The sequence below is a fragment of the Aythya ferina genome, assembly GCF_964211825.1.
Source record: "Aythya ferina genome assembly, chromosome: 5".
NCBI classification, from domain to species: domain Eukaryota; kingdom Metazoa; phylum Chordata; class Aves; order Anseriformes; family Anatidae; genus Aythya; species Aythya ferina.
In genome coordinates, this window is record NC_140301.1 from 47,481,131 (window position 1) to 47,501,575 (window position 20,445).

A 20,445-nucleotide genomic window follows, 5' to 3' on the forward strand; every position below is an offset into this window, starting at 1 on the left:
GTCCCTGTGGCAGCCTGGGGCAGCTCCAAGGACTTGAAGAGTAGGACATCTACTAGATGGTGAAGGACTGATTCGCTTTAGGCAACTGGCTTTCAAGTTCTCAGATTTACAGTATTTCCTCCTACAAAGAGTCTTCATACAGCAGTGCACAGGAGTAACTTGGCAGAAGAACTGGGAGTCCTGGTGCTGCAGAAATAAGAATCAAGCCTGAGGACGGCTGATGCAAAGATTAGAAAGCAATGTTTTTTGGACTCTTATATACATCCCGTTATATACGTACAATTACTGAATCTCTTCTGATAGTTGATAATATATAATAATAATAATAATAAAAGATACAATTCCCAGTGAAATCAGCTTTGTTTCCAGACTCTGAAACTGATGACAAAGGAAGATCAAACCCTAACTTTAACAGCAATTTAATATTGCCTACTCATTTGCATATGACAGGAAATTAACATGAGTTGATACCTACTGCAGTGAAAATACAGGTAACGTTCCACTGGGGCTAGAACTATTTAAAAATGAAACAATTAATTTGCAAAAGAAAATCACTGTTGGTTCTCCTTAATATCTAAGTATATTTTGAAGCCAATATTCACAAAACTACAATTGTTCAATTGATGCAACTCAGTAATTTTTATTGCAACTGGAAGACAATACATCACAGAAACTTTATGGTAGGTTTTGGGAAAGTGTTATTTACAATAATAATTGATGAAATAGTTTGTCTTTGGCAATATGATTACACATCAAGAAAATGTAAAATGCAAGTATGCCTCTAAATCAACATTTTCATATTTCCTAAAGATCAGCTGATTGCACTTGCCTTCGGACTGCTCATTTAGGTAAACACAAATACAACTTAACATCACTGTTCATTCCCCATCACAGTTCGTATTTTAATATTGATGAAATTGGCAGTTTCAGACGCCAAGTACAGGAAAAAAAAATTGGCTTATCACTGTACTAAATTAACTTATTGGCCAGTTAAGGTCCTGTGACCCTTAAGCATCGATATTAAATTTCTCGGTCTTTTGATTGCTTTATCACTTTTTCTGTAAAACAAAATATTTCAGAAATTACAGATCAGAGTATAAAAAAATGTACAAGTCCATAATGCTTTTCATACACACACAAGTCATTCCCCCCAACATTTTACATCATGGCAGTTTTAAGTAGTGAGTGTGAATGATGCAGGCATGGAACTGGTTATCAGATACAGGTATTACTTTCAGTTGTTGAAAAATCCTACACACATACTCAAGAAATGTACAATGCTCTCTTAACTTAAAAATGTACTGAAGTTTAATGTCATCTGAATGAAAAAAGAAAGTCTTGGGATTTTAGGCCACAGTAAACACAAGAGAAAGAATCCCACTTCTAGATGATGGCCATCATAGAGCACAATGCGTCATTTTAGCACAAGTTGTCATTTATCCCTTAAACCCTCAGACAATGAGCTCTCGTAACTGCTGGCCTGATCCAAAGCTCAATGAAATTAACTGAAAATGAAAAAGTGAAACAAAAAAAAGCCTTCCATTGACTGTGAGAGGCCGTTACATCAGGTCATTTTCCCCCTCTTTGCAAAAGGAAATGTGATACAGTAGAAAAACCATTACATAGCTTCAGATAAATATTCCTTGTTTCAATGTTAAAACGAAAACAAAACCCAAGCTCCCAAAACCAGGAAAGGCTACTTATTAGAACAACTCAAAGTGACCTTTAGATCATTTCTGGTTTTAAATGTACACCAGCAAAATACAGCACCATAGACACATTAGGTTGAGACTTCTTTTTGGTCAGTGAAGCTAGTACTTGTTGGCTGAACTGTGGAAGAATCGTAAGGTCATATACATGATAAAGCAACCCAGCTGACAAGTCTCTGCTTAATTCAAGAATAACCAGTACTAAAAATAAAAATGCAAAAATAAAAAACCCTAATAAACCACCATCAATTAATACTTTCTAAATAAAAGGGGGTTAACAGATGAATTCACAAATGTATGCAGATTTATACAGAACACCGAATGTTGTGTGTAAATCCTTATAAACTCCAGCTTAAAACAGAAACACACAAATGTATAGTTCGACTTACACATTCCATTTCAAAGGAAAAGAGACATCATTACAACTCGGTAACTGTGCTAACTGCAATATAAACCAAACAGAAAGTCAGAGTTTGGCAGATAACTAAGAAGAGGGTTATCACTTAGGTTATATAGCAAAGTGTTGATGTATATTACATAGAGTAGTATAAATAATAAAAAAGTATTATTTAAATTAGATCACAGTGCTGCATTATGTGCATAACAGTGTTTGATATATTACTGGAGGGCTGTGAAGAACACTAAAACTTAACTGGTCAGACAGTCAACACTGATACTCTGTTACAATCAAGAGGATGTATGGTTCAAATGCTCTTTTGGTGGCAAAGTCAAGAAAAAGTTTTAAAACGTTTCCTACAAGGTATGCCAATGAGCTCTTGAGGCAGCAGTGGCATGCCTGAAGGAACGTCTGCATTCTCCATGAAGTGAAGTAAGTCGCATTGCCTCTGAAATTGTAAATGCGCGCTCTCTGTAGTTTTCTTCTAATCCTGGAGTATGGGAGAGGAATGTTTTAGAAAATGCCTAGGGCCAGATCAAAGGAAAAATGGCAATAATACTAAAACAGTAGATTTTCAAGAGCACTTGGGTGTCCATAGCTCCACTGACTGCAATGGAGATGAGACACCTGGAGGTTCTAGAAAATCTCAGACACGTCTATCTACACCTTTAGATACAGAAATACTTCAAGAAAATTCAGGGCCTCAATTATTTGGGAGCCAATATCAATTGTGGCTGCCAAGAAAATAGGACAAAGTATTGTTTTGGTCATTTTATCCACGGTGCTGTTTGGCATACAATTTGGGATTTCGTTCTTTGCTCAAGTTCGTTGACATCTCACTACCTCACTCCAGTGAAGAATGCAGCCCACAGGGTTTCCTTGTATCTTTTGCAAAGGTAGACAGCAATTCAGTTGAACACTGAGAGCTGATGCACCTCCTTTGGGACTCCTTTTTCCCATTTCAAGGTAAGACAGGAGTCGGCCTATGGACATCAACTGAATTACCAGTGAGAATACAGTCACAGGCTAGTTCTGTAGTCCTAAACAGCACGTCTCATCACTCTGCAAAACTCTGGTGACCTCGAAAGAACTACTGCTGGTTTTGCCAGGAAAAGATCAGCATCAGATTGCTTTCAGAAACAGCTACAGATGATGCATTAAAGCTGTTCAAGAACTGTGCTTGAGTTTCTAAATGCAGGCAAAATCTGCATCAAAATGACTTCTCAGTAGAACATCCACCTGCTTGCAGCATGCAAGCACGAACGGCAGATTTCACCTCCCTGCAGACTCCAGTGAAATCTGCTCGTGGCATTAGCTCTGGCCTGCAAGAGCCCCTTGCTGCAGAAGGCATATTCCCAAGGAACACGTGGTGAAGTCTGAGCGACCCTTAAACACATGCCTGTGTGAAACCTGCCACTAAACACTTGCTGACCTACTGGGATTCCCCGAGCCCCCACCTGTTTTGGAGAACCATGAATTTGGCAATACTGATAGGATGAGGAAAATCGAAAGTTTGAGATTCTATGACTTCTCACCTAAAAATGGCTTAGTAAGGAAAGCAAACAAGCAAAACCAAACCACCTCATGTCTGGAAAGGGAGAGAGTTCGTAATACAGTGCAATAACCACTCAGTTTTTGGCATGACTTGGTGAAAGGAGAGACAACTGGATTGAGAGGCTGACCACGCACTTCTTTTGGGGGAAAAAAAGTTTCAATTCCTCTTAAATAAGAGAACTTTTCTGATGGAGCATTATTACCAATTCTGACAAAGCTGCCATTGTCAGCCAGGCACAAAAAAGTTTTAAAAGGCGACTCAAATATTTTATACAACTCCAAATTACGTACTTCTCATCAATAGTTAGAGGAAGGGTTGGTAGGGACGAGTTGTTTCAAACTCCAGAAATCATCTGTTGATGGCATCAGCGCTCAGCCAAACTGCTGGTTCCTGAACAAAACTGTGTAAATTCCTACTGAACACCACCTCCTCAGCAGATCAGACTAGGAACAACACATTTTACATGAAAATAGATGTTTGCCAACGTTTTAAGTTTACCAGCAAGTATATAAAGGAGGTGTTGAAGTTGTAGATAGATTATATATGTGTATATATATAAAAATAACCTGCCTAATTAGATATTTATGCAAATGACCATTTTCTAAGATAATACTAGAGGTAATTATATATCTAGCCACCAAGAGTCCACATTAATGTATGGTAGGTATACAGCAGATACTGATCTCACCTGCACTGCCATCAGTGAGGTTGCTCTGAATTAGTGTTGTGTGTGACTGGGCAGGAGCTGGCCACCTGCACACCACCACATCGCTTTCTCTGGAGGAAAGAAATGGGTGAGCTCTGTTTTGAATGTATTTTCTGCCACTGAATTTGAGTTTTAAATGTGGCTTTTTGATAAATACTAGAGGAGCTCCTCGATGGAACAACTTACGCACTGAGTGAAGGTGGTGGCAAGCTGGTACTGTGCTGTCTGTATTTCCAGTGACTCTCCCAAAGTCCGTAACACAAAGGACCGAGCTGACTGACCCAGTGCAATCACACTGGGAGGGCTCTGGCCAGAGGGAAGGATATGGCTCATTCATCTCTGTGCTACCTGGCCGACAGAAAGCTTCCCGTTTTCCCCAACTTTATCTCAAGGGCTTTTGGCAGCCAATAGATTTAGTATCTACATACTCCAGCTTTAGCTTATGCTGGCCATCAGCCCCGGGACCAGCAAAGGGGAGCACACAGCTGCTCCTTCCACCGTCCTTGGCTCTCTCCTTCCTGATCTGCATAGCTGGCAGTTGTGCTGGGCTCCAGCAGCTGTCAGGCAGCTCCTGGATCCCGGGACACAGGGGTGAGATGGGAGGAGAGGCACAACATTGTGTGCTGCCCCCAGCATGGTCCTGTTCTTCACATTACAAAATGTTCGTGGAGCACAGGAAGGCTGGCAGGCCCAGCCCAGCCTGCCTTCAGTCTTCCCACTTCTAACTGCACATACAACAAGTGCAGTTTTTATTTCACCCCACGGAGTGGGAAGTCAGACCCTTCTCTAACTCACTCTCCATAAACCAGCTCCGCCTTGGTGATGCTGCTGCCTGGAACAGCTGTGAGGGCTGTAAACCTGTGTTCTTTTACAGGAGCAGACCATTTCATTCTGTTAAGTGGTAGGGTTTTTCAGTCCCTGGGATTTTCTTTTTGCCTCTAGGATATTCTACATGAGGAATTTTTCATGCCAAACTGACGAATCCAGGTGAGAGACTGCATTATTTATTTCACAGCTTCCCTCGGCTGTAGGGGGTCTCCATTCTAACAGTCGTCATGTCAGGAGAGGAGCACTATACCTGAATCACACCCTCTGTAGCACTGGTTTTTCTCGGGACACCTCAGTAAGGCTCTTGACTAACATCATTTTCTCATGGCAAATTAGCAAAGCTATTTTCTTATCTACTTATTCCTGAATCAAATCAGCGAGTTTTCCTCAATTAATCTCCCATTATTCTCTTGATTCTGTCATACACACTCACTACTAAACTTGCCCTCATATTATTGCGTCATGTTACACATGTACAGACGAAGAAAGGACACACTTTTAACTTTTTTTTTCTTTTTTTTTTCTTTTTTTTTTTTTTTAAACAGAAGTAGGGAGAGGGGGGCTGAATGTGCAGACAAGGCAGTATAATTCAACCATCCAAGCCCTACCAGAGCATGAAGATTTTATTTTTTAATATTGCAGAGTAAGTTCCCCAACAGTCAGTGTTTGTCCCTGAAGAAGGTTAAACCTTAAACACCTGCTTCAAAAAAACCCCAACAACAAAAAAGAACCAAAACAAAAACAAAACAGAAAACAAAACGAAAAAAAAAAAGAAAAAAAAAGAAAAAAAATATCAAACGCTAAGCCTAAGGGCTTAAAAATTAGAGGCATAGCCTTTTTCTCTATTTTCTATATTTATATGAAAATAATTCATGCTTCATGCTAAATACATTATTTACCTTACAAGAACTTTGTCATCTTTGAATAAAAAACATTGTTTGCTTTTTGTGTTCCCCCCCTCCCAAAAGGAATCCATGCAATGTGGATCAGTTTTTTTCTGCTGGCTACGCTGGTTGAATCTGGAAATCTGCTGTTATTTTTGCACAGACGACTCCTGACTGACATTAACTGCACACTCGCTTCTGAGGGCAGTGTTGGAGCTGTTTTGTTGAACTTAATTTCACTGCTCACCAATATGCTGTCTTGTTTTGTGAATTACAGAATAATACTAATGGCAGGTTTTGTAGCTTTTTTCCCCCAGTTAGATCAAGTATTTGATCCACAGAAAAAGATTTGGATTTATTTCCTTCCTTAATATAGCTGTAATTTCTTAGACTTGATTGCTTTTCACTCAGGCAGTTTAGAAGACATAGCTTGTTTTTCCCTATCACTATTATTTTTTGCACGCAGTGCCGATTTTCAGGCTTATGGCTTTTTGAGTATTTAATTTAATATAGAAGACATAATTCAATGCTTAGCGATGCTATTGACAGTGCCCCTCCAATTCTTCTCATAGTTTCACTGAAACCCATTGCATACATTGTTTCACTTTCCCCAAACTAAGTTTACCAGTCTTCCCATTATGAGCCACGTATAGTACATGAAGCACTACAAGTGCATTACAGTATGTGCAGCTGCCACCAGTGGCTGTCCAAAGACTTCTATGGCACAGTATCCGAGTGCCTCTAGATAGTTCTTGGTTTGGTGTTGAGAAGTACGTGCCTCCTCTTTCCCCCAGATCTCTTTATTCACATTCACTTATAACCCAATTGTAAGGCCATTAAAAAAAATATCATAAGGGCCAGGCCTGAATGACTACTAAATTATGCACATCTCTTCTAGTGTAAAAGGGATTTCCAAGTGCCCAATTTTACTCCCATCACAATAATGTTGATGTCACTGCGTATTCAACCATGCATTTTTTTGACAAGCCGGAGAAAGCAATGGCAATTTTGGCTTTTTGTTGTTGTTAACTTTTTGTCTTCAGGTAATGAAAAGCTTTTGTAAATTAGCTGAGTGTCAGTATGAGTTCTATGGCTTCAATCTCCTTTAAAAGTAAAAATCTTAAGGGTCCAAAAAAAAAAAAAAACAAAAAACCACAAAACCAAAGGAAAGAAAGAAAAAAAACAAAACCAAAAACAAATAGAAAGAAAAAAAGGAAAAAATTGCTGATATTGCCACAAATCATTAGAATTCACCTGACGTGCTGAAACAAAACTTTGTAAGTTCAAACAAATCATTGATTTGTTCTAATTTTTTGTGGTTTCCTTTTGCTCTTTCTGCCCCTTTGCCGTCCGATTGGTGATGTTGTTCAAACAGGACCGAATTCCTGCTAAATGCAGGAGGGATCCTGCTGCTTCTTTCATCTCCTCATCGTCACTCTCAGGGGGCTTTTCCGTACGTCTCTTTTTAAGAGGCAGTGTGTCACTTGGTACTTTTTTCGCCTTCATTAAATGTTGCCTTTTCTTGTACTGGGATGCATACCCACTGTCAGCTAAAGAATCCTTGGTCTCCTTCCGATTTTGCTTTTTGTCCTCCTCTTCTGTTTCACTATGGCTCTCGTGGCTCTGGAAGCTAACTTCACTTCCTTCACTGCTGTCTTGGCTACCTTTAGTTGCAAATTCATACTGGTCATCAGCAGAGGAAGAGGAAACGGAGTCACTAGCAGGTGATGTGCTCCTGTGGTTGGAAGATTTGGCACTGCTGTAGTTGTGATCCTCCTTCGGGTCACCGCTAACAACTGGAGAGCCACACGACTGTTCGCTTTCTGTCCGCATCCGGCAGTTTGTTATCCCATTCCTGTAACAACAAATGGAAGCGGTCTTAAAAAACACATGGAAGTAATCCTGCTTCAGAGCAAAAGATACTGAGGTAAAACCAACTGACAGAGAATTATGACCATCAAAGTAGTGTCCATGCAGGCCACTTTCAGAGCCTGACTTTTTACAGACTCCAGTTGCTTGAGGATTGGACTCTACACATGTAACAAGGCAAGAGAAAGGCAGCAACAGTACAAGAGGTAGGAGCAAGGAGGATGGCCACAATAAGCAATGACTAAACAGTCCTGCTCTGAGTTAAAAAAAAAAAGAAAAAAAGAAAAAAAGAAAAAAAAAAACACCAAACCAAAAACATTGTTTTATCTACTAGTTATTAAACAAGCTCTGATGAGTTGCATCTTTTTCCCTATACCCTTTTCATGTAAAATTAAGCTACCAATAATGTGGGGAAGAGACACTACCTTTCTGGTGTACTGCTTTTGCCTCCTCTCAGAGACTTCCTCAGCTCTCCAGGGTAGCAAATGTTTCAGCTAGAATTAGCACGGCTCCCAGACAGGACTTTTCCTGACAGTGCACCCAAGTAGAGCACTCAGGTAGTAACCCAGTCATGTTTCTGACTGAGATCACTTTACTGATGATCTTAAAAACGATATAATATTAAGACACTAGCTGTCAACAAAATATTATGATGTGCTTAAAACAGACAGTAGAAAAAAATCTGTGTTTGCTCTAGAAGTTGTCGTTTTCCACTTGGGTTTTATGGCACTCAGCGCTGCGGGAACTACTGCAGCACAATATATTTTAAAACTAATAGTGTCCCCTTCTGCACTGAAAATATTAGAGCATTGCCACTGACTTCACAGTACAGAACTCAATGGCTGAAAGGCTGTTGCAGAAGGGACTGACCCTGTGCAGTGCTTAACTCCTACCAAAAAATGAGAAGAGGATGCTCATCACTGAGTAAAGGCATCCTCACTGCCCCTGACAGCTCACTAGCCTTGAACCCCTCATTCAATAAAAAGAAAAATACCAAAACCAAGAAAGATTGTTGCCTGTTAAACTATCACATGATAAACTGCTTCAAAACCTGGTCCTACCGCCTCCATGCTATCACCACGGTGCCTTCACACATTTACAGCTGTGTTGGATAAGAACCTTTTCTTAAATGCACGCTGAACACAGGTATTTCTTCGGAGGAATGGCACAGTGGCAAGCCCAGAGTATTACCGTGCCTCTACTTAAAACATGAGCAAGTGCTTTAGGGTTCAGGGGGTGGACCTCGGGTCTGGTTTCTTTACAGAAGAAACAGCAGAGTATTATCCATTTCAGAAAGGTAAGGCTGAAAGGTGGGAAATATAAGAATGGTAGGTAATCCACAGCTCCCAGTCAGCTCAGTGCTCTTGTCTGTGGAGCTTACTGAAATAAGAAAGAGGCTTTTGAGAAGCAGTGACAGGACAATGCTAAAAGGCAGTGCATTAATCAGTCACTCCAAATGTTCTTATTTACAGTATTTTCAAATAAATGTATATAATGCAAGGGCTGGTTATTAGCAAAGAAAGCCTCTTGCCAACCTCTTCTGCTCAATAAAATTATTTTCCCCTAGATTTTCAAGTAGCTTTATGATCCATAAATTATATACAGAACCCAGAAGGAATACACAAAGCTCCTTCAATTATTAATAACTAAATGCAATGTCATTCATGATTGTGCAGCAAGCCAGCTGCATTTACTCTGTGATGGTTTGCCACTGCAGGGGTTGTCATTAGAGGATGCCAAATGCTTAAAAGAAGAAATCATCCGTACTAAACTAGTTGTAAGGTGAATTTATAACCAGCTCCTTAAGATCAGTCATTACGAAAAAGCATGTGATGCATTTTAAGTGACAGATTCTTCATTTTTAGGGTAAATTTACATTTAAAGATGTTCAAAATTATCATAAATTAGCATAAAATTAAAGTGACTTGATTTTACTAGGCATCTAATAGTCAGAGCAATGCGGCTCAATAAAAATCACATGCCACTGATTTTCCATACAAAACCACCAATAAATTCCTGCTCCAAGGGAACAAACACAGGACAGAACAGGTAGGAACTCAAATGGGATTCTTACTGACTTGGTTATAAGTGAACGAGACTTCTGAAAGATGGGATTTAAATCAAGATGCCCATTTTCATGTGATTGAATCTAACCCTGTTTGTTCCCAGAGAGGATCAATAAAAGGAAAGCAACAGTTCCATGAAGCAGAGAAACCATGTGCCAAAAGGCCTCTCTGGTTTGCCCCCTCTTGAGTCTTCAGTGTTTGCTTTTCCATAAAGGGGCTATAATTTGGATTCAAAAGCTCTGCCCAAGGGACTTACTCCAGATCCCAATCCTTTCAGAAAAGCACAAAAACAGAATGAAAAGGCCTGGGGATTACAGAAGCAATGTCCTGGGGGAAGGTGTAGTACTATGGGGTTAGGATCCCACAGAGAGTGACTGCAAAGAGGTATGATGGCAAAGAAAGACAGAAAGGTGAAAAAACAAACAAACAAAAAAAAACAAACAAAAAAACCACAAATGTAATCACTTAAAAAATGGGAGGAAATAGGAAATACCAATACACTTCAAAGGAAAGGGAACTATGGTGGAACTGGTCAGGAAATGGACAGCATTTGCATCTCAGAAAATTCTTTGTTTTTCACTTACATTTTGAAAGATTTCCAACCAGTTCTGCTTGGGGAAATAAAAAAAGGAAGAGAAAGCAGGTCAAGGAGAGAATTAGCAAAGGATATCCACAGAAACGAAAATGAGTTATACAGGGTTTTAGGATATACATCAGGTCAAAATTCATGTAGCCTGGAAGTAAATTAATCTGATAGGCAATAGCTCAAGCATAAGATATGAAGAATTAGTTGTAATTGATATTACTACATAAATAAGAGTTGAATAAAATAATATCTAAACCATTCATGTTGCACACATGCTTCGAGACGTTCTAAAGCTTTATATTGCTCTTACACAGTTACACACTCACTAACAAATTAATCTTGTGATCTACAAAGTTCAACATACAACATCTGTGGACAGAACTCCCCTGTGTTTCGGGGAATATATTTTGGCCAGCTAAATCTACTATTGCTCATAATTCTGGTTGTAATTCTAACTTTATCACTACAGTAATAGTGATAAACAATAGATTAACTATCTAGCAATAATAGATTTTTAAAACCGGCAACTGCTCTGATGCTTGGATTATCTTTAAATTACACAGGGGAAGATAAAGCATTTAAAGTTCTGTGCTTAGTATAACAGAGAGGGAAAAAATATTTAAATACCTTACTTCCCATTTTCTAGTTCAGCACTTCATTTCAAAATTCTCAGAAACTGACATTTTCAAATATTTTAAAGCAGTGGCTTCCTCTGTCAGGAAAGGCCATGGGACAGTCACTAGAGCTTTTCATCTTATACACATGGACTATTTTATTTGCTTGATGGACCTCAACCACAGTTATACAACCAAAAGTACCAAGCACAGCTTCTTTTAAAAATATTTCAATTTGGCTGTAGCAAAATTACACAACCCTCAAGCACTACAGGGATAAGTTTGGCCTTTGGAAAGCCTGACTCCATTCCCACTGTTAATTGATAAGAGTTCTGTTACTAATTTCATCGGGAGCCAGACAGAGCCCACAGGAGCTGGATCTCAAGTTAGCAATGAAGCAGTTTCCTTTGCCTTTTGAAGGGGTTTTCCTCAGGATTAGACAGGATATAAGTCTCCATCCTTCTGCCAAGGGCAGACATATCTTCCTTAAATTTCTCTACTGTCTTTAAAAGAAGATATGTAACCACGTTCTGTTTGCAAAATGGCAAGAAGTTTTGCTGGAAAATACTTACTGTATTCCACACCAGAGACAGGTACCTTCCCTTGATGAGCAAAACAAACCTATGTAGAGTTTAAGTACCAGCTTAACTACCTCCAGTCCTTCTGGATGACAAATATTGTATACACGTAGGTGACAGTTTTGGAAACAATCAGTTAAAAGATATGAAGAAAACAATACAGTGTGGTACTGTAAGCGTGGTATACACATTTTGACAGGATCCAGGTTTGCTAAAACTGTAAAGCACTCTTTTACTGTATAGGTAATGTAATTCCAGAGGAAAATTCAGGAAAGTGAGAAGTTTTAGACACAGGTAGTTGAACTGTTATTTAAAAATACTACACAGGAGCAGATAGGCTGATGAGCTAGCACATGGAAGATAATTGATGCTCACTTGCTGCATGATGAGATTCTGGTTATTGAGTCAAAAGTCAACAAGCTAGTTACACTACTGATAGAAGCTCTTAGAGAGATACTTTACAGCATAATCCTATGCAAAGGACCGCAACAAATATGAGTCATGAGCTGTTAGCAGAAAGAGCACTTTGTCAATATCAACAGCAAATCTGAAGTTCAGACAAATGCAGTGCTCTTCTTTTGCAGGAAAAATAATTGTCAGACAGTACTTCTGTCCTTTAGTTACTAAAAAAAAACCCTTCAGCTGCCAAGGATCCTACCTATTACAGGTGAAAAGGGGAATGCAATGCAACAAGGGTGACCTGGGGCTTGTTAAGCTGATCACACCAGTAATAAACAAGAACATGAAGACTATACAGGTAAGAATTTATGAAAGAAAGCATCTACCAGTTCTTTTACCTAAGCTAAAGTAAACATTAATAAATAAGGACAGTATGTAATTCTACTTACGCTTTAGCATCTATGCTGCACGTGTTACTTATGTTTGGTTTATTTAATCACTGCTTGAATGGCTGACTTGAGGAAGAAAAAAAAAATCAAAAATAAAGCCAGCAGGAGGAACAAAGTCACCATAATGGAAGCTAGGCTGAGCTAATTGCCCTATAAATTTGAAGTTAAAATAATCATAACTAACAATCTTGCCTCATCAAATAAAGTTGGGCACAAAACCCATTCTTGTCACACACCAATGATGAGGAGCTACAGAGGAACTGCAGCATTAATGGTAAAAAAAGAACAGATATTTTAAAACCTAGTTATGCTGAAGGAGATAAGGCTTGTTAGTGTTGTATTTTTGTGTGTTGTGGGTTGTTTGTTTTTTTCCTTCTCCAAACTAAAGCAAGTGCAGTAGCTCTACCTGTGTGGATGCACTTGCTTTCCCTAGGAAGAGGGAACATATAGTCTTGGAAACTTAAACAGGAGTTTTTTTTTCACTTAGGGAAATTCCCTGGGAAATTGTGCTTGCAATTGGAAGGTAACTGTGAAATTCCTTCGGAAGCTAGAAATATTCTGTGAGGAAAGAGAATTTAAAAACAAAAAAATCCCAATAATTTCCCACTAATTTTTATTTTTAACCTGTATTAATTTAAATAATTGAGTTTTCCTAACAAACACTAGTGAAAGCAATTTAACCTGTTACCTAGGCACAAGTGGCATATAAAAAAGTTTTGCCTAAGTTTTCAACTAGCCTGAAACATACGTTGGATTCATCCTGGTGAATTATTATCTAAAAAAACCCAAACAAATAGTTAAGCAAAGATGGTCAATACTATTCTCCAACCTGAATTTTCTGACTGTATCAACAAAGACAATGCCAAGTTCAGCCACAGCATCTTTACTAGGACTGTCCCAAAACCTAATGGTTTTACCTGCTCCTTAAGATTTCCCACCAAGGTAGCTGTGAACTCTGCTTGCCTCTTTCCTACCTGCATCTCACGTGAATTTGCTGGCTAGTGCTGTGGGATGGGGTTGTCTTTCGGCCTTCCCATCAGAACAGGCTGTTGAACAGACCATGAAGCCCTGTGCACCAGGATGAGCGACAAGCTGTCCATACAGTGCTGCAGCTCCAAAGGTAAAAAGAAATCCGTGGGAGCTAAAAACATCTGCTTTCCTCAGCTATATAATTCAGTGGGAAAAGCATAATTAGGGCAGAACACAGCCAACAGGTTAGGAATTAAGAATTCAGACCCAACCTGGACACCCTGGGAGTCTATCTGAACAATGTTCAACAGCCTCTGTAGCACAGCGAACATTCAGGGCAGAGGAAAAGAAAAAAAGGCCTATTACAGAAATATTACCAAGGATATTTTGTAAAACATCTTTTGCAGGCTATCCTGGACCGAATAACAAGGCCTATGCCACACAGCTGGTGAGGTTCTCTGTGGAGAGAAACTCCACCAACTGCACCTCGGTGGGTCTGCCTGCTTCAGGCAGACACAGACATGAACCACTCGTGCACTGGGGAAAACCAAAGAACACTATAAACGTCATGGTGAGAGGCTTCCTGCTGACTGCTCTGAAATCATAGAGCAAAGAGCTCTTCCAAGCTCGTGCTCTTCCACAGGGTCGGTGTAACTGGTAACGCCTGACTAATTTGGAATTATATAGATAAAGCTTCTTGCATCTTGCCACACAATGCACACTGCAGATGCATTGGCCATTTTGATAGAGACTACACCTACTGAAGTGTCTACAGAAGTCCTCCTAAGTAAACATCTAAAGGGTATTTTCTGATTTTACATTGAAGAGCAAAAGCTCACCTTTGAAGCACAGCCAACTCCTTGTTGCACGGAAGGCACTGCTGGTTTTGCTGACTTTCACTGGATACCTTTTTAACTCAGTATTTTATTTTCTACATATTCAGACTATCACTGCATTTGCTTTTAGATTCACTAAGGGAACTGGATAGGGATATGGTCTGCCAAAAATATCTATGATGGATCTCATGTAAGAGACATGCTACACGCTGTGCAGCTTTGAAGCGTTATTTTCCCCTGCTGTCTTCGGGTGGGTCTTAGACTTGTCAGCCACAACATGGAAAGTATGGATGATAAACAAGCTAAAAGTGGTGGGAATAAAGTAAATAAAAAGCTACTGTCAAAACACATCCAATTATGCTCTGCTGTGGAGATTTAACACCGGAGGATGATTTCAAAGTAAAAAACAGTGTGGGATGCCTTTTCCATTTGTAGATTAGTTTGGAACGGAAGGTCTATTTGTGCAATTTAAGCCAAATGCACTACAACATAATGATGCTCTCCTCAATTGCTGTTCTTTCTTCGTGGAAATGGGTGGATTTGTTGTTTTTAAATACTTTTCAGTAGGTTTTTTAAATTCATCCTACTTAAATTCACTGTATTTTATTTTATATATAAAAGATAGCATAATTGCACGTAATTACATAGGAACAACAACACATCAATACATCGTGCAGGAACAAGGTGTGCTAATACATTGTCACACTGTTGAAAAGAATAGCACAGTAAACCTTCCACCTAATGGGAGCTAACATAACAGCAATCACTGATTTCAACAACTTAGTTCTGTGTTGTGGCTTCCCTTCTGAATAACAGAATACCACCTAATTACAGCTGCAAGTCTAACCTAAGACCAACCTTTTTGTTACTTTGTTTTGACAATACGAGCAGTCTGTGAAACAGGATAACATACTGCAAGTTATTTGCACAGTCTGCTTGATAACAAATCTTTCAGCTGGCTGCACAGACATTTATGTTTCACTTTGCTGCATTCTTCAGCATGTGACATGGACCTGAACTGTAAGTGCAAGCAGTGGGCAGTGTAACAGAACTAACATGCTAGACCTGCAGAGGGGAAATGAGAGGGTTCATCAGTACAGAGAAATACAGAAACTTTTATGTCTGCAGAGACTCAGCAGCAGCAGTATCAGAGTATGTCCTACGGCACTAAAGGGAAAAAAGTAGCACAAAAAAAAAAAAAAAAAGTTTATACAGTCCCCAAAATGTGAGGAACTCCAATGATGGTACAGAAAACAGCATCTCCTTCAGGGAGGGAGCTGGCAGACTCCATGTGCACCACACTACTTGCTTTAGTTACCTAACTGCCAGCAAGGAAAGAAAAAACACATGACCAGACAGCACACATAGATACAGACACTGCAACAAGTGTCTGAAAATGTTCTCAGGCATTTCTGTTTCACAGCCTATATGAAAATTAACAGGAAAGTGGTGGTCTGTGGTCTGGCCTGGTTTTTGAGAGAAACTAGTGGTTTGCCTGACAACCACGGAAGAGGCTGGGTACTAAATAACTAAACATTTCCCAAAGCACTGAATGCATTAGGTGAAAAAGGGGAAAATAAATGCTGTATCTGTGAATGGTCCAGGCAATCCTATACAGCAAGAGACTTCAAAAGCATGGACTGTGGTTTGCAGACAGGCTCTCGCAAGCAAACAGTATTTCCCCAGTCTGGGGAACAGCAAGCCCAAAGACCATTAAGACATTGAGGAAATAAACACAAAATGAAATAAACCCCTTAGACAGCAAGGAAGGGCCAACAGAACACCAGCACCTTAGAGAAGAACCGGCAACTTCTACATTATGTACAGTAATAAAGAAAACCAGTAAGAGGTTTAATTTGATATGCAAGGATCCACTACCAAGGGAATGCTAGAGGCCCCCTAAGTTAAAACAAAAACCACATCATTTTAGGCCTTTCACTTAGGACACCAGAGGAACTCTCCAATATCCATTTGAATAAAATCTTGTAAAGAAGCTGTCTGGCTCTTCCTGAGTATACAGGCTGAGGGACATAATTTCTGCAGATAACTGGAACAAGAGCCTGCACCACCCCTGGTGAAAGCTGGAAGGGGAAACTGACCTGAACATGCCTAAAAATGCCCCCTGCCAGCCTGACTGGAGCATCTCCCTCTGTGCAGGGATGACAGCTCTGTGTGAGCAGAACTCCTACTCGTACTGCAACAGAGGAAGGCTGCATGGACACTGTGATAAACTCCCTCTGCTGTACATGATAAGCAGAAGTTGTATGGATTTTCATGAGATGCCATGAAAGCTCAACAGGACAGGCCCCACTTAGCTCTGTGTATTTGAGGAGAGGAGCAAGCACGAATAAACAGCATCTCATTTTTACAACAACAGGTAACAGAAGTATTCAGTTTTGAGAAGCCAGAATGATGGTCTAAAAGGTACTGTGCATCCAGGCTGACCTTCCTAGAGAAATTCTGAATTTTGATATCCCCAGCAGGCACAATATAAAACTGCCTTCTGAACTTGCTCTACTGCAGAGAGCCCCCTAACTTCTCAAAGTGCATGTTTTTTTCCAAGAATTAGGAGAGGGGATATTGCAGGAGCCCTTAAATATGAGCAGACATCATGCAGACTAGCAATATATTCATAGCAAGCTATTTCTAATACTGCCTAAGGCTGAAGAAGAGAATAAAAAGAATTAGAAATATGTCTGCATTAACAAATTATAAATGCTTTTCTCTGAAACAGGGCAAGAAGCACATAAGCAAAGGAGGTGTAAAATCCCTTATTTCCTGAATTTACATTAGGAAGTAGCTGGCAAAGATCCTGTCCTACCTGCTGGAAAAAAAAATAACAAGAGTCCTCTGAAAATGCATAAAAATTAACATAAAAGTTATATACAGTCTCACAGCAGCATAGCAGTTTGGGGATGTCTACATAGAAGGAAGCTTCTGAGTGGCCTGGAAGGAAGAGCAGACCTATCTCCATCCTAAGTCAACCCTGCTTACAAAACAGTCTCCTCTGCTTAAGCAATAGCCCTGAGCTGGAAATGCAGACAAGCTCAAGAGAGAATATTCAGACCACTATGTCCTCCATTTAGCTTAGACACTTCATAAATATAAATACATATATATAGAGAGAGAATTAATGATCCAATAGTCCCAGAGCAGTGCAATCCCCACTGGAGCAGAATGCAAGTCCTGGCCAAAGCCAGCGGCAAAGCTAGTGAAGGGGGTTGACCTCCACTGCTAGCAAGGCCAGACTGTGGAAAAGCGAGACGGAAACAAACTGCAGACTTCTGGAGGATGACCCTCGGGGCTGCGTCCCTACAGCGCAGCAAATGTTAAAAACATTTGAAACAGCTGCCACCAAAAATCTGGATTTTATTCCAATTAGTGTCTTCCCCTCTATGCATTTTTAAGCATCAAGATTACATGAATGTCATAGGTTCTCTCTCTCTCTCAATTTATTGCATGTAAAAACTATCCAAAGAGCTAGACACTAATTCTAAAAAGGGAGAAAAACTAAAGTGCAAATGGGAAAAAATCCCAAGCAAATAATGATGGAGTAAGTAGCTATCAAGCTACTTTATTTCACTGCTCTGCAGCCACTTGCTGAGATCAGAGGCTGCAACTGGAGTAGCCCAGCAAAGCAGGGGCAGCGCTGATAATGAAACCCCACCCAGAACACCCAACTGCTTGAGCTGAAATGGCTTTTACCTATTCTGAGGGCTGAGAAAGAGAAGAGCACTGACAGCACACTTGACCAAATTTATCTCTGTTGTGACTGACTGCAAATGGAGCTCCACCGAAGGCAAATTGTTCTTGCAATGAGAAACCATCACGGCTTTAAGTAAAGCAAAGCACTGATGCACAGTTCTTATTACCATCACTAGATGTCCCTTACTGCCCTGCTTTCTGAAAAAAGTTGAGGATCTTCAGACAACATTTTACCCTTGAATGTTGCAGTATAACCTTGAAATAGAATCTGTAATGAAAGAAACCACCTCACAAAGACCTACATTAATAACAAAATGACAGCTATATATTTAGATATCTTTCAGAAATTGCTTTAATATTACTGATATGCTTCTCTCTCATATTTAATCCTTGGAAAAGGTTCAGGAAATTGTCTTTAAAAAAGTGGCAGAGGCAGGGGGAGCAGGAAAACACATCTGCACTTAGAAAAACAGGTCACCCAAGGAGCTTCTCACCATAAACTGCTTGCAATTTGCTAGTGAAAACAAAACTATGCTTTTTATAAGCCACTATGCAACAGACAGATATGCTATGACTATCCTGCAAAGAATGATAAACCACACATTTTAGATGGCAAAGGTTTTTTTCATTTATAATCTCCAAAGCATTAGCAAGCAGTAAAGTTTCTATTGATGTGAGCTTACATATACTTCTACATTTTTTACAAAATACTAATTTATTTCACAAGGATATCACAATGAATGACTCTTACCTTACTGCAACAGCCATGCTTCCTATAGGGTTGATTGGCAATGGCCTGGCTCCAGGAAATATTCCTCTACTCAGAACTCGAGCTCCATTTTGTATCACTCCTGGAGGAACTAAGAAGAAAAAAAAAAAAAAAGAAAAAGAACATTTTTCCTTTTAAAGGAAATGCCAGAAAAGCATGTGTGCAAAATGTGGAAGTTAAGCTTTTCAAATAATTGAGAAAACATTAGAGAAGTAATACACCTCATGTAGTACTCTGCTTACCTTTTAGCTTCTCAGTCTCAACTCTCATGAATGCCATCCTATTTTCAATGCTATTTTCATGGCAACAAGTTTAACAGCAACCAGTGGTAACATGGCTTGTAGAAGCCACTGCCTGACCTAGCTGCTGCTGACCATTCCTCGTACAACTGAATCACTGGATTTATAATCACAGTTCTGCTGGGAAGGTATGTGCTTGGAGTCAAAACCAGCTATGAGCATGGATGCAACTGTTTCATCTACAATAAGAAAGAATGACCCCTCACAGACAAACAGAATAAAAACAATTTACTCGCAAGGACATAAGTCACAGCTTGTTATCATCCTGGCTCACTTTCTGAGCAACAATCTCTTGGCCTCTGTCTCCTGCAAAATAAAATATTAACTACAAATGCGGATTTACAAGGCAAAGAGAAGAGGCTGAAAAGGCATTAGCTCCATACCATTTCTCAGCTCTTCTCTTCTGCACCCAACGACCTCTGTCACCCCACCTGACAGCAGCAAAATGCCCCCAGAACCCGGAGAGAGGCTTCATGGGGACTTTTACCTTGGCTGCATATCAAAAACTGCAGCTCTGCCCAATAAGATTTTAACCAAGGACTGAGTGCTTTGTTTGCATCCAGGCACTTTTCTGTGTCCTCAGCATTTTCTTCCTCCACCCTGGGCTGCAGGACTACTGAACACAGCACTCACCTGTGATTTAGGCACAATACCCTTGGTTTGCACTGCTGTTATGTCCCTGCAGGCTGCAGTGACAACCTCCAACAGCCTCCACCTGAACTTGCTTCTTTAATGTCCACAGATAGACAGTTTGCTCATTTTTTCTTTACCCTCATAATAAGTCAACATTTCTACCATACCCTCCCGTGGTGGGGAGCATCCAAAAAGACAGTGGTTACCATCACTCTGTATGTCATTTTTAAACATCCAGGTATTATAAAAATACATATGAGATAAATACAAACCACATCACCTCAAATACAGCTACAGAATTTTACTTTTAAAGGTTGTACTTAAGCAAATTACAGAGACTGAGAAACTCATTCAGCCTAAGAACCAAAGCATACCCAGCTTCAAATGCTGACCCCTAAAACTGTTAGTGTATTCCTAGGCAGAGAAATACAGGCTTAGAAGTACATTATTTTTAAGCTGCTGAGGTACATTGCTATCAACACCAAGCCAGATCCAAGCTCCCCTTCCTGCCATCCTGATGCTCACCTTGCTTCACTCCTGACCACAAAGATTAGTTCTGGGAAAATAATCTTCTTTCTGCTGCTGGTGAGAGCA

General features: G+C 39.8%; 1 protein-coding gene across 7 annotated transcripts in view; it reads right to left on the reverse strand.

The window, feature by feature from the left end:
• Positions 1 to 612: 612 nt before the first annotated feature.
• FOXN3 (forkhead box N3) overlaps positions 613 to 20,445 on the reverse strand; it is a 131,056-nt gene continuing 111,223 nt past the window's right edge. For 4 of the 7 annotated variants that reach the window (XM_084522738.1, XM_084522736.1, XM_084522741.1 and 1 more), the window contains 3 exons: positions 18,902 to 19,010; positions 10,599 to 10,622; positions 613 to 7,934 (listed from right to left, as the gene is read on the reverse strand). In XM_084522738.1, coding sequence (XP_084378864.1) covers positions 7,385 to 7,934; positions 10,599 to 10,622; positions 18,902 to 19,010 — 683 coding nt within the window. In that variant the 3' untranslated portion in view covers positions 613 to 7,384. The remainder of the gene's footprint in view (positions 7,935 to 10,598; positions 10,623 to 18,901; positions 19,011 to 20,445) is intronic. The other 3 variants (XM_084522740.1, XM_084522742.1, XM_084522739.1) reach the window with 1 other exon arrangement.